Source organism: Helianthus annuus, chromosome 5 (genome assembly GCF_002127325.2).
Source record: "Helianthus annuus cultivar XRQ/B chromosome 5, HanXRQr2.0-SUNRISE, whole genome shotgun sequence".
NCBI lineage: Eukaryota > Viridiplantae > Streptophyta > Magnoliopsida > Asterales > Asteraceae > Helianthus > Helianthus annuus.
This window is the reverse complement of record NC_035437.2, coordinates 150110156-150125367: the sequence shown is the minus strand read 5'-3', so window position 1 is coordinate 150125367 and position 15212 is coordinate 150110156. Positions and strand designations below refer to the sequence as shown.

The following is a 15212-nucleotide window of genomic DNA, read 5'->3' as shown; positions in this document are numbered from 1 at the left end:
TCGAGGGGAGTTAGGGGTAAAATAAAAACAAACACAGGGAGCAAAAGAAAAGACCCTTTATAAGACGGGGGAGGGTAGCAACCCCAAGTTGCCCACCCTCAAAAACGCCCCCTGCCCAAACATGTCACCCCATAACAAAATAAAAAAGATATAACAACTATTTATTATTATCACGGCTACCTTTTTCTCTTTTTTTCTTTTTTCTTTTTTTTTCTTTTTTCTTTTTTTTTTTCTTTTTTCTTTTTTTTTTTAATCAATAACAAGTGAAACTTGTTTTAAAAACCAAGCATCTCATTGGGTTCTTCGTGGGGGTGGGTTATATTCTGAAGGTGGAGGTCCTTCGTGAGTGGTGGAGGTTCTTCGTGGGGGAAATTTGAATTTTGAAAAGCGAGCCAAAGGTGGAGGTTCTTCGTGGGTAGGTGGGAGGTGGGAGGATGGCAGAAGTGGAGGTGGTTTCAGCCGTAGATCGGTTCGGTCGGAGGTGGAGGTGGGCTGTCGGTGGAGGTGGAGGTTGAGGTGGGCTGTCGGTGGTTGAGGTGGAGGTGGACGTGGGCTGTCGGTGGAGGTCGGAGGTGGAGGTGGGCTATCGGTGGAGGTCGGAGGTGGAGGTGGGCTGTCGGTGGGGGGAATGTTTGACCGGAGAAGAGCGAGGGGGGGGGGGGAATGTTTGACCGGAGAAGAGAGAGGGGGAGGGGAATGCTTGACATGAGAAGAAAGAGGGGGGAGGGGTAGGCTGCGGAGAAGAAAGTGGTGGTGAACTGGGGAAATCGACGCCAGAGGGGTAGGCTGCGGAAGGGGTAGGCTACATTAGGTTAATTGGTAAAGTGAAACTTAAATTAGACTGTTGATGAAAATAGAATTAATTAAAACGCTTTCTATCGAAACAGGTTGTGAAAAGGGTTTTGATATTTGGTATATTGAAATAGAAATTAGTGAATTCTTATCGAAACAAGGAATTTAAATTGGGTGTTTCGTTAATGTTGTGATTTAAAAAGGCCTGAATTCTATTTCAAAACAAAGAACCTTTTGTCTTTTGTTTCAACCTATCGAAATAGATATAATATTATAGAACCAGCCTTGTTTCAATGAAGAGCTCAAAACAAAAGACAAAATGTGTGTTTCTATAGGAATAAAAGGAACCTTAAAAGTTAAGTGTGCTTCCATAGGAATATAAGGAACTTCAAACTATATGTGTTTCTATAGGAATGCGACTGTCAAACCATCTTCTGTTTCGTTTAAATGAGTTTTCGAAACAGATGATTTTTGTTTTAAGGTGTGTTTCAATGACTCTTATTTTAAAATATTGTTTCGATGTAGATCTGTTTCGAAGATGATACAAAAAGACAGAGAGACAAGCACTGAAAAACATAGAGAGACAAAAAAGATATCTACTCCACCACCACCAGTATGCAGTGTGCAAATGAACCAATGAGATGCACCCACCGGAATGGAATAGAATGTATTATTCCGACAACAATTTCGGCCAGAATTTTTGCTGGAAAATATGAAACTCAAAAACTCAACACCCGAAACACACTAAAATGCAGATTTTGAAGATCCTCGACCGATTTGACAAGTTTTCAACCAAACTTTTCACAAAACAGCATCATTTTAACAAGTTTAGACCATTTTATCAGGAAAACAAGTGGGTTTTCAGTTTTTGAAAAAGAATACCTCAATAAACACTTGAAAATCACTCAAATCTCACAATAAAGCTTGATTTTCACAAAGGAATCCAGCCAAAGCTCTGAAACCACTTGTAGGTCCCTAGAGGAGGATCTAGAACACGTTATCCTTGTTGTTTAACACAATAACCAAGTGCGGAATCCACGATTATGTGCAAATCAAGCCCAAGAACACACAAACACAAGAAATATTTCATTGTTTAAAGCTCAATCTCTATTCCAGCAGAGTAACAGTACAAAATGCAACAAGAATGCTCTCAATAGTCTCTGGGTGTGCTCTCTTTTTTAGAACAGGGGAGGTCTCTGGTATTTATAGTCACACACCAGATACCAATACAACGAAACAAACACCTTTACAACGAAACATAATGAAATAAACAGAGGAAGGTCGAAACATGGAGAAACTAAACTATACATATCGAAATAGGGATATAGTTGTCATTATATCACTCATCGAAACACACATGAAGACACACATTACCTCATTATCGAAATAGGTCTATTTCGATTAGATAAAGTCCCATGTGTTCCGATCCAGTTCAAATTCCTTTTATGTGTTTCGTTAACTTCATCTCAAACCAACATCCCTGTTTTGATCATGATGTCCAGCCCAAATGCCATTCCCTCTTTCAATGATGTGTATGTCATTCCAAGACATTTCTGTTTCGATGTGAATTCCAATCCAACTGTTCCAATGTCTGCACACAATTTCCATTCACATTACTTAACAGGAGGATGTTAAGTCTAGATACTCGATGAGCCGTGACGAACCGAACCGAGCCGCATCCACACCAAGTGCATCAACAGATATCAACATAAAAAACTTGTTATTCTTCAATCAAAACTGAACAATGTGTGGGATCAGAAACTGCAACAAAAAGTCATATCCCAATTCTTTGTCTTAGTTAAGATACATTGATAACTTGTCTTAATCATCATCAATTTCATGTAACTTTTTAAATTTTTTTTATGGATCACTGTTCATAAACACACAAACAACAATAATTAAACTAATCACATTGGAATCAAAACATCCCCAGTTTCATCATTTTTTGTGTAACTTCATCAATTTTTATGGACATTATCTCAGCAGATATGAAACAAAAATCAATTGTACTATACGAGGATAAATCAGAAAAAGATGGAACAGAAATAAAAAATAACAGTTAACCCAAAATTTTACAAGAACTTTCCTTAATTTCGCCCAATCAAAGTTGGAATTCAAGAGGACTCCGTATGTAAAACCCTAGCTTTCAGGGGAAAAATAAGTTAAGCTTGTTTAGTATATTATAATATTTTATTATTCTTGATTATATTTGATATTTTTTTACAATAAAAGTAAGATTTTAATAATTTAAACAAAATAGCATGATGTCAGTAATAAGCCATGATTTCTATTTAATCATTGTCATTCTTAACCTTCATCTTTCTTAAAGGTAGAGCAATAATAATTTTTGGGTTGCAGCCCATGGACATATGTTACACACTATAACGGAACATATAAATTTGTGTATATGTGTTTTACTTTTCTGCCATCAGATAATGTGTGTGTGTGTTTAGGTGCAACCAAAATCCCTAACGAGAGGTCGAGTTTTGGCTCGATACACATGGGAAACACTGTCGCAGAGAAGTCATCGATCTAGGACACACAAAAAAACACCATAGACAACCCTGTATAGCAGTAATCACTGACGAATAGTCTTAACCCAATATCAGGTATGCTCTCAACTCTATGAAGACAAGTATGTTGAGACCAAGCCAGATATGTATGCTCTCAACTCTAGGAAAATTAATACGTTGAGACTGAGCCAAACGCTAAGCCTGCTCATGATCCACAATTGTGGAGACCTTGGAGGCAAGAAGGGCCGCATCTTCAACTTGGGACCACTCACAATCCCAGCTAGGCCATTCCCAATAATTCTTAGTTAGATAATTAAGTTATTATTATACAACATACCGTGCGTATTATTACAAACTTTAATTATATGCATTTTGATTTTTATTTACAGTTTTATTTATTGTTTTCATACTATTTGTTAAGTGTTTATTTATATTTAGAACATTTACAAGAAAATGTGCAACTTTTTCTAAAGACAAATATCACTGACAGAAAGAACAGCCGCTTATTTAAGTCAGTGGTGAAAATCTTCTCGCTAATTCATTGGAGAATTTACGACTGTATGACCATAATTTTCGCCTCCCTTGATGCTTCGTAAGATGTAAGGGTGATAACCTCTCCGTAAGATGTAAGATATGCGGAGTTTACCAACACCCCTTTTCCAAGATCTTCATAGGTATATTAGTGACACACCCTACCTTTAGTGAGGATCAGAGGCTGTGAAGTTCGCCTCCATAAAGATCCTTCAATTTGTAGAGATATATGGTCAAGCATAACATTAAGAAAAATTAACAAAACCTAAAAACATTCAATTGTTTATCGAATATATGTTTAAAGAGATTAACCTAGAACAAGTAAAATATGATGGCAGTTAATTATGTGAGCTTGCAGAGTTATCAGCACACACTTGACATCCACAGTCTTCAAATCTACACATTTGACATCCAAAACACACGCAATGCTCGTAACCTTTGCACTTGCTATTCCTGCAACATCCACCGTGTGTTCTCAAGCTCCTCTCCTCGATGTTTTCACATGTCCACCTTAAGTAAAATACAAATACAAAGGTTTTATATGATCATAAATCCTAAAAAATAAAGTAACCAAATTCAAGTTTTAGATGGAGTAGATGAACTTCATTGCTCGGAATCACGTCCCTTGCAGCTGCATCATAGTAGGTCCAGCATGCATCCCATGTCCTAAGCTCAAAGCGACGCAACTTGTAGCATGCGGTACAACTTAAGAACTCATCACGGTGGGAGACTTCGCTGTGTGGTCTCACATATTCATCTCCTTTATAATATCTAAGAAAACATGTTTCACCCAACTTTATCTTCTCGCTATTGCAACTAAAAACCAATATCTTGGTCCTCCACTTTGGCACATTTCTACCATCCGATGCATGTTTTACGAACTTCGCAAGATAATTAAATACTGTTTACAACCAAATGAACCATATTTTAGTTTTTCTTTAACAAAAGATACTAAAAAGGAAGATGGATGTGTGAAAGAGCTTGACCATACCTCCATTACAGGCATCATTGCATTAGCAAATAGCAATGATGGTGTCATCATCACTGATTCTCAGAATGCCCACAGATTCTTCAAGCTGGTTGTTTGTGCAACCACACGCTATTCCAATGTAATGTGGTGCTCTCACCATGATTTGCCCAACAAAGGCACTCAATTCCTCATTGGAAAAGAAAGTCTCGGTTCAATTCAGTTACAAATTGAAAGAATTACTAGCATGGTTCGATTTTATATTTTTTAAACTATTGCAATTAATAAGATTCTTAACAAAATTTAGTATTCAAACTTCTACGGTTTTTTCAACTTGTAACTAAATTGTGTTTGGACTCACAAACAACCGGAGGAGGAGCTAAGACTATTTTTTCCAATGAGGAATTGAGTGCCTTTGTTGGGCAAATCATAGTGAGATCACCACATTACATTGAAATAGCATGCGGTTGCACAAACAACAGGCTTGGAGACTCCGTGGGCATCCTGAGAATAGATGACGATGGCACCATCTCCGCCACCTGCCATTGCAACCAAAATTGCAAACAAGGCATGATCAAACTCCTTTACATACCCACTTTCTTTTTTATATATATACTTTGTTATAAAAACTTAATTATGGTACTTGGTTGAAAACAGTGTTTGGCAGTCCTGTAAGATTTGCAAAACATGCCACAACTAGTACAAACGTGCCAAACTGGAGGTCGAAGGTTTGGGTTCTAAATTGCAATGGTGAGAAGATAAAGTCATGTTAAACATGTCTTCCGAGACACTATAAAGAAGATGAATACGTGAGATCGCACAACCAAATCTCCCACTATGGTGAGTTCTTGCGTTGTAGTGCTTGCAACAAGGTGTGTCGACTTGAACTTCGGTCAAAGGATGCATGTAGGTTCTATCATGATGTAGCTACTCGGCCGGACCTGCCATGACATGATACCGGGCAGGTGGATTAATCTACTTATCTAAAACTTTAATTTAATTACTCGATTTCTAAGGATTCATAATCACATAAGTCTCGCCCGCTTTATATGTATTGTGTTTGTTTAAGGTAGACATGTGACGATCTTGGGGAGAGAAGCTCAAGATGACATAGCAGATACCCCAAGAAAACCAACTGCAAAGGTTGCACATTTTGCTTTTATTTCGGATGTCAAATGTGCAGATTTGAGGATTGTGGATGCCAAGAGTGTACTGACTTCTATGCAAATGCACCTAATTGATTAGGCATCAGTCTTTTTACTTAGTCTTTTTACTTGTTCTGGCTTTATCTTCTTAGAAATATTGAATACACACTAGTGTTTTAATTTTTTGTATTGCTAATGAAATTTGTATTAAAAAGTCTGATGCACTCAGGTGGAGAGATCGTTGAGGGGTCTGTTAGACACCACCCACTGTGATGACCAATTCTTAGGTAAAGGTTGGTTGTGATTTCTCAACAGGTGGGTGGGCAACCCAAGGTTGCAACCCAAGCCAACCCAAGGTTTCAATTTTTATTTATTTTTTCTTTTTTACTTAACAATTAATTTCTCATATCATTTGATTTTATATAATAATTGAAAAACATTTAGCCTTAAAAATTATTTAAAAACACATTTTTGTTTAGTTGTATTTTAATATTCATATATAAACTTTTTGAAAAACGAAATTTGTTCAAAAAATGTTTTTGTTTAATATAAAATAAAATTGTTGACCATTCAGTGAATGTTAATTTTTTTTATATTAAAACAAATGATGGAAGTACAAAGAAAAAGACGGAGAGAACTTTCTTTGCCATGTGTCATGTATTGTAATCTCAGTACCTTACATATGTGTTTGGAGAAACTTTGACTTATGATTGAACACCTAAATCTCATCCTCACACATTTATAACCAAGAAATATACACAAGGTAGCTAAAGTTAGAGTCACCTCTTTAGATTTTGGTTATAACACCAAAAACTTGTCACTTTTTTTTTGACAACTCAGCACAAGAATCCATATCACATGCAGAGATATCAGCACACACTTGACATCCACAGTCCTCAAATCTACACATTTGACATCCAAAACACACGCAATGCTCGCAACCTTTGCACTTGCTATTCCTACAACATCCACTGTGTGTTCTCAAGCTCCTCTCCTCGATGTTTTCACATGTCCACCTTAGGTAAAATACAGATACAAAGGTTTTATATCATCCTAAAAGATCAAGTAACCAAATTCAAGTTTTAGATGGAGTAGATGAACTTCATTGATCGGAATCATGTCCCTTGCAGCTGCATCATGGTAGGTCCTTCATGCATCCCTTGTCCTAACCTTAAAGCAACGCACTTTGTGGCATGCGGTACAACTTAAGAACTCATCACGGTGTGAGACTTGGCTGTGTGGTCTCACATATTCGTCTCATTTATAATATCTAAGAAAACATGTCTAACCCAACTTTATCTTCTCGCTATTGCAATTTAAAACCAAAACCTTGGTCCTCCACTTTGGCACATTTTTACTATCCAATGCAAGTTTTGCGAACTTCGCAAGATAATTAAATACGGTTTACAGCCAAATGAACCATATTTTAGTTTTTCTTTAACAAAAGATACTAAAAAGGAAGATGGGTGTGTGAAAGAGCTTGACCTTACCTCTATTGCAAGCATCATTGCAGTAGCAGGTAGCAATGATGGTGTCATCATCTCTGATTCTCAGGATGCCCACAGAGTCTTCAAGAGTCTTCAAGCTGGTTGTTTGTGCAACCACACGCTATTCCAATGTAATGATTTGCCCAACAAAGGCACTCAATTCCTCATTGGAAAAGTTAGACTCAGTTCAATTCAGTTACAAATTGATAGAGTTACAGGCATGGTTTGATTTTATATTTTTGAAACAATTGCAATTAATAAGATTCTTAACAAAATTTAGTATCCAAACTTCCACAGTTTTTTCAACTTGTAACTTAATTGTGTTTGGATGCACAAACAACCGGAGGAGGAGCTAAGATTGTTTTTCCAATGAGGAATTGAGTGCCTTTGTTGGGCAAATCATAGTGAGATCACCACATTACATTGAAATAGCATGCGGTTGCACAAACAACAGGTTTGGAGACTCCGTGGGCATCCTAAGAATAGATGACGATGGTACCATCTCCGCCACCTACCATTGCAACCAAAATTGCAATCGAAGCGTGATCAAACTCTTTTAAACACCCACTTTCTTTTTTATATATATACTTTGTTATAAAAACTTAATTATGCTACCTGGTTGAAAGCAGTGTTTAACAGTCCTGTAAGATTTGCAAAACATGCCACAACTAGTACAAACATGCCAAACTCGAGGTCGAAGGTTTGGGTTCTAAATTGCAATAGTGAGAAGATAAAGTTAGGTTAAACATGTCCCTGAGACACTATAAAGAAGATGAATACGTGAGACCGCACAACCAAATCTCCCACTGTGGTGAGTTCTTGCGTTGTAGTGCTTGCAACAAGGTGTGTCGACTTGAACTTCGGTCAAAGGATGCATGTACGTTCTATCAAGATGCAGCTACTCGGCCGGACCTGCCATGACATGATACCGGGCAGGTAGGTTAATCTATTTATCTATAACTTTAATTTAATTAATCGATTTCTAAGGATTCATAATCACATAAGTGTGGCCCGCTTTATATGTATTTTGTTTGTTTAAGGGAGACATGTGATGATCTTGAGGAGAGAAGCTCAAGATGACATAGCGGATGCCCCAAGAAAACAAACTGCAAAGGTTGCACATTTCGCGTTTGTTTCGGATGTCAAATGTGCAGATTTGAGGACTGTGGATGCCAAGGGTGTACTGACTTCTATGCAAATGCACCTAATTGATTAGGCATCGGTCTTTTTACTTGTTCTGGCTTTATCATCTTAGAAATATTGAATACACATTAGTGTTTTAAAATTTTGTATTGCTAATGAAATTTGTATTAAGAAGTCTGATGCACCCAGGTGGAGAGATCGTTGAGGGGTCTGTTAGACACCACCCACTATGGTGACCAATTCTTAGCTAAAGGTTGGTTGTGATTTCTCAACAGGGTGGGTGGGGCAACCAAAGGTTGCAACCCAACCCAACCCAAGGTTTCAATTTTTATTTATTTTTTCTTTTGTACTTAACAATTAATTTCTTATATCATTTGATTTTATATAATAACTGAAAAACATTTAGCCTTAAAAATTATTTAAAAACACATTTTTGTTTAGTTGTTTTTTTAACATTCGTATATATACTTTTTGAAAAATGAATTTTGTTCAAAAAAAGTATTTGTTTAATATAAAATAAAATTTTTGACCATTTAGTGAATGTTAACTTTTTTTATTAAAACAAATGATGGAAGTACAAAGAAAAAGACCGAGAGAATTTTCTTTGCCTTGCGTCATGTATTGTAATCTCAGTACCCTTGCACTTGTGCTTGGACAAGCTTTGGCTTATGATTGAACACCTAAATCTCATCCTCACACATTTATAGCCAAAAAATATACACAATGTGGCTAAAGTTAGAGTCACCTCTTTAGATTTTGGTTATAACCCCCAACACTTGTCACTTTATTTTGACAACTCAAATAATTTGTATTCATGTGAATGTTGTGTACAATGACATGAAAATTGTGGCAAGAATAACCCTTTTTTTATAATTTTTTAGTAATAAAATTATGTAAACCATCATACTTTCACATTTTTCTGGAAAAAAGTCCAACATATTGCGTATTAAAGTTCCTAAACGTGTCAAATATACGCAAAAAAAGTCCTACAACCTAATTTTCCTATATTAAAGTCTCTAAAATTTTCTAGACACTAGAAAGCTAGGACTCTGAAAATACAGAACTGAAAGAAATACTATGAACAAATGAAACCTTGAGATTCGTTAAAAAAATTCTTGAAGTTATATTTTCCAAATCAGTACGAGTTGTTCGATTAAGAAATTATATTTTACTTTAATAGAGAGGAATCAACTTTGAAGTACTTACGACGAACAAAACAATGGAGACATGATCTAACACGAATCAGGCTGTTGTGTTCAAAACAAGCGGAGCATAAAACACTATTAAAAATGGCCACTTCAACTCCAACAAAGTGGAAAAGTGTATATTGAAAATCTTTTAAACTTAAGAAGTCTTGAAATGATGGATATAGCAGACTATCTACAGATGTAACATAAAAAATGGATTAAAGTCATAGATTAAAAAATAAACCAAAATAAAATTTCAATTTCAAAAAAAAAAATAAAAAGGGAGACAAAATGAGCAGGTTAATTATGGATCCTAACAAATCAGTTAACTAAATTTAAGTTCTAGGTGGCTGATCAACATCAACTTACCGGGCAGGTATGGTGTTAGAGCAAGTTCGATTTTCCTTTGTCGCTACATCATGGTAGGACATGCATGCAACCCTTGTCCTAAGCTCAAAGCGACACACCTTGTGGCATGCGACACAACTTAAGAACTCATCACGTTGGGAGACTTGGTTGTGTGGTCTCACGTATTCATCTCCTTTATAATATCTAAGAGAACACCTTTCACCCAACTTTATCTTCTCACCGTTGCAATAAAAGACCCAAACCTTGGTCCTCCATATTGGCAAATTTCTAACGCCCAATGCTTGTTTTGCGAACTTCGCAGGACAATTAAACACTGTTTACAGCTAGATGTACAATAATCAATTTTTCTTTAACAAAAGATACTAAAAAGGAAGTAGATGTGTGAAAGAGCTTGACCATCAATTGCTGGCATCGTTGCAATAACTAGTAGCAAAGATAGTGCCATCATTACTGATTCTAAGGATGCCCACACAGTCTCTAAGCCGGTTGTTTGTGCAACTACACACCATTCCAATGTAATGTGGTGCTCTCACCATGATTTGCGCAACAAAGGCACTAATTCCTCATTGGAAAAGTTAGTTATAGGCATGGTCTGATTATAAATTTTTGAAAACATTGCAATTAATAAGATTCTTAACAAAATTTAAACTTCAAACTTCTACAGTTTTTTCAACTTGTAACTGAATTGTGTTTGGATGCACAACCAACAGGAGGAGCTGGGACTATTTTTTCCAATGAGGAATTGAGTGCCTTTGCTGGGCAAATCATAGTGAGAGCACCACATTACATTGAAATAGTGTGTGGTTGCACAAACAACAGGCTAGGAGACTCTGTGGGCATCCTCAAAATACGTGACGATGGCACCATCTCTGCCACTTGCCATTGCAACCAAAATTGCAATCGAGGCATGATCAAATTCCTTTACACGCCCACTTTCTTTTTTTATACACTTTGTTATTAAAACTTAATTATGGTACTTTTGGTTGAAAACAGTATTTAATAGTCCTACACGATTTACAAAACATGCCTCAAGTAGTACAAACGTGCAAAACTGGAGGTCCATTGGGTTCTGGATTGCAATTGTGAGAAGATAAAGTTGGGTGAAACATGTCTTTTGAGATACTATATAGGAGATGAATACGTGAGACCGCACAACCAAGTCTCCCACTGTGGCGAGTTCTTATGTTGTAGTGCTTGCCACAAGGTACGTCGCTGTGATCTTTGATCAAAGTATGCATGTAGGTTCTATCATGATGCAGCTGCTAAGGAAAACTGGACCTGCCATGACATGATACCGGGCAGGTAAGTTGATCTACCTATCTAAAACTTTAATTTAATTACTCGATTTCTAAAGATTCATAATCACATCTTGTTTTATATGCATTTTGTTTGTTTAAGGTAGACATGTGATGATCTTGAAGAGAGAAGCTCAAGACGACATAGCGGATGCCCCAAGAAAACAAGCAGCAAAGGGTACACATATTGTGTTTGTTAATGTGTGGTGGATGCCAAGAGTGTATTGACTTCTATGCAAATGCACCTAATTAATTAGGCATCAGTCTTTTACTTGCTCTCGCTTTATCTTATTAAAAATATTGAATACACATTAGTGTTTTAAATTTTTGTATTGCTAAGGAAATTTGTATTGAGAATTCTGATGCACTTTGGTGGAGAGTGAAAGGGGTGAGAAGTTTGTTGAGGGGTCTATTAAACACCACCCACTATGCTGACCATTCTTAGGTAAAGGTTGGTTGTGATTTCTCAACAGCATGGGTGGGGCATTCCAAGGTTGCAACCTAGCCTAAGCCACATACATGTCACTAAGTTAGAATGTTTTTATTTTTTTTTCTTTTTTACTTAACAATTAATTTCTCATATCATTTGATTTTTTAATAATAACTTAAAAACGTTTAGTTTTAAAAAAGTATATAGGAACACATTTTTGTTTAGCTGTTTGTTTAACATTCATATATAAACTTTTTGAAAAAAAAAATGGAATTTTTTCAAAAAAATGTATTTGTTTAACAATGTGAGTTTTTTTTATATTAAAACAAATGATTTGTTTGTTTCCAAATAAAAAATATATATCTTTAATATTTTTTGTGTAGTAATAAATAATCAGAAGTTAGATTTATTTAACAAAAAACTAGTAAACTGAGAGCTCTACATCGCCACATGGTGTTAACCGTAAAAAAAACGTCCAAATGTTAACGCAAGCCCGCATGTTGGGGAGGGCATTTGAATCTATATAAAAAATGAAATCTTAATGTAAACCAACCCAATGCATCAACTTCAATTTGCTAAATCAAAACTTGAATCAAACAAGATTTGTAACAATGGATGGAAGTACAAAGAAAAAGACGGAGAGAATTTTCTTTGTCTGCGCCATGTATTGTAATATGAGTACCCTGCACTTGTGTTCGGAGAAACTTTGGCTTGTGATTGAACGCCTAAATCTCACCCTCACACATCATAGCCAAAAAATATATGCAAGGTGGCTAAAGTTACGGTCACCTCCCTTAGATTTTGGTTATAACACCCGACACTTGTCACTTTTTGGATAATTTGTAATCATGTGATTGTTGTGTACAATGACATGAAAATTGTGGCAAGAAGAATAACCGATTTTTTTTATTATTTGTTAGGATTAAAATTATGTAAACCAACGTACTTTCATATTTCTAGAAAAAGTCCAATATATGGCCTATTAAAGTTCGTAAACATGTCAAATATACGTGAAAAAAGAACTTCAACCTAATTTTCCTATGTTAAAGTCTCTACAATTGTCTAGACACTAGAAAGCTAGGACTCCGAAAATACAGAACCGAAAGAAATGCTATGAACAAATGAAACCTTGAGATTCGTTAAAAAAAATTCTTAGTTATATTTTCCAAATCAGTACGAGTTGTTCGATTAAGAAAATATATTTTACTTTAATAGAGTGGAGTCAAGTTTGAAGCAGTTACGATGGACAAAACAATCAAGACATGATCTAACACGAATCAGGCTGTTGTGTTCAAAACAAGCGAAACTTAAAACACAAGTAAAAGTGGCCACTTCAACTCCAACAAAGTGGAAAGTGTATATTGAAAATCTTTTAAACTTAAGAAATCTTGAAATGATGGATATAGCTGACTATCTACAGACGTCACATAAATAATGGATTAAAGCCATAGAGTAAAAAATAAACCAAAATAAAATTTCAATTTAAAAGAAATAAAAAAGGGAGACAAAATGAGCAGGTTAATTATGGATCCTAACAAATCAGTTAACTAAATTTAAGTTCTAGGTGGCTGATCAACATCAACTTACCGGGCAGGTATGGTGTTAGAGCAACTTCAGTTTTCCTTTGCAGCAATGAGCATTAAACGGTAAAATCTCCACTCGAGAACGAGTCATGGCAAGAGACTTCATTGTGTGGTCTGTGGTGTATTGATCTCCTATGTAATACCTCAGAACATGTTTTTTCCTAACAAATTTGACCCTCTAGTCATCGCAATTGAGAACTCAAACCTTGATACTCCAGTTCCAATTCTTGAGGTATGCTTTGAAAACTCAACAAGAAAATCAAACAATGATACAAAAACAGATATACAGCGAATGTACGAAGAGTGTTATAATATCTTTAACCACCCCTTAGTCGTAACAATGACAAATGGAGTGGATGATGCCGTCATCACAGATTACAAGGATCCCAAGGGACTCCATCCCTTTTCTTTTAAAACCACATACCATAAATTTCATATAATGATATTACTGTTTTTGACCGTGACTACTATACGCCATCTGCAACATTTGTCATCATTACGAATAATGCAAACAAGGCCTGATGACCACACTCTCTTACACGTCCAAAATCCATCATTGTGTCTCGTATCAAGTTAAACAAATTACGCCGACTTTGATTGAATTTGCAAAGCCTGACTCGAAATTCTTAACTCAATTGGAACGGTCAAAAGATCAAAATGTAATAAAACATGTCTTCTGAGATACTAAGAGGAGATCAACATAAAAAGCTGAATAAATTGTAGGATCAGAAACTGCAACGAAAAGTCATAATCCAATTCTTTTGTGTTAGTTATGATGCAATGATAAACCTATTTATGAATCGATGTTTATAAACACGCAAACAAGATTAGATAATTAAATTAATGAGATTAGAACCATAACATCCCCATTTTGGTTTGTGAAACTGAACACCAATCGGACAGAGATGCAATAAAGATCAAAGATAAATCGGATAAAGACGCAACATAAATCAAAGACGGAGAAGTTAGCTGACCTCGTGGATCTTCCTTCGCCCATTCATAGTTGGAATTCTAGAGGACGAGTTCCTCCGTATGCAAACCCTAGCTTTCATTATGATAAAACACTTAACATGTTTAGTTGATTAAATTACACATTACATCCTTTATATCTGGAATAAATTACAGATCATGTGGACATCCCTAAAGTTTATAAGTTGTCACAGTTTAAGTCCTTTTCTTTTAATGAACGTTAAATTTTCGGGTTAACTCCGATCATGTGTGATGCACATGAGGGTACTTTTGTCTTTTTACCTATTTAGTCAAATAAAAAAAATTAATAATACGTTAAGGGAACCTAGGAGAGCCGACGACTCCAACTATGGTCCATGTACAACAAAAAACTAATACATTAATAAAAAAAACTAACACTTGAAGGTTTGAGTTCACAATTGCAATGACTAAGGTCAAATACTCAAATTTGTTAGAAAAAAAAAAACATGTCCTGAGGTATTACATACGAGATCAATATACTGGAGAGCACACAACAAAGACTCTTACCATGACTCGTTCAATCTGTCTTGAGTGGAGGCCCTACCATCTCATTGCTGCAAAGGAAAACCAAAGTTGCTCTAACATATCATGTGCCCTGTAAGTTGATGTTGATCTCCTACCTAGAACTTAAGTTCAGTTAACTGATTTGTCAGGATCCATAATTAACCTGCTGATTTTGTCTTTCTTTTTCGTTTATTTTAAATTGTTATATTTTTTAATCTATAGCTTTATTCCATTTTTTTCACACATACATGCATTCTAGGCAAGTGTAGGGACTTC

The 15212-nt window shown here is 35.8% G+C and overlaps 1 protein-coding gene and 1 long non-coding RNA gene across 2 annotated transcripts; both read right to left on the bottom strand.

Moving 5' to 3' along the window:
* Nucleotides 1–291: 291 nt before the first annotated feature.
* Nucleotides 292–7489, bottom strand: LOC110943935 (extensin-like). The gene is made up of 3 exons (XM_022185666.1): nt 7439–7489; nt 5254–5342; nt 292–613 (listed from the first exon to the last, which is right to left on the bottom strand). The coding sequence occupies exons 1-3, from the start codon at nt 7487–7489 to the stop codon at nt 292–294; spliced, it is 462 nt and encodes a 153-aa protein (XP_022041358.1).
* Nucleotides 7490–13680: 6191 nt separating this feature from the next.
* LOC110939381 lies at nt 13681–14512 on the bottom strand. The gene is made up of 2 exons (XR_002592215.2): nt 14417–14512; nt 13681–14174 (listed from the first exon to the last, which is right to left on the bottom strand). It is a non-coding gene; the product is annotated as an uncharacterized LOC110939381 (long non-coding RNA).
* Between the last annotated feature and the right edge of the window lie 700 nt (nt 14513–15212).

Bases quoted from the DNA above. Each gene is read 5' to 3' on its own strand.
- LOC110943935 (XM_022185666.1), bottom strand. From the start codon at position 7,489: ATGATGACACCATCATTGCTACCTGCTACTGCAATGATGCTTGCAATA. The intron at 5,343-7,438 runs GTAAGGTCAAGC...TTGCAATGGCAG, and splicing joins CAATGATGCTTGCAATAGAG to GTGGCGGAGATGGTGCCATC. The intron at 614-5,253 runs GTAATGTGGTGA...CCCCACCGACAG, and splicing joins CAACCGCATGCTATTTCAAT to CCCACCTCCACCTCCGACCT.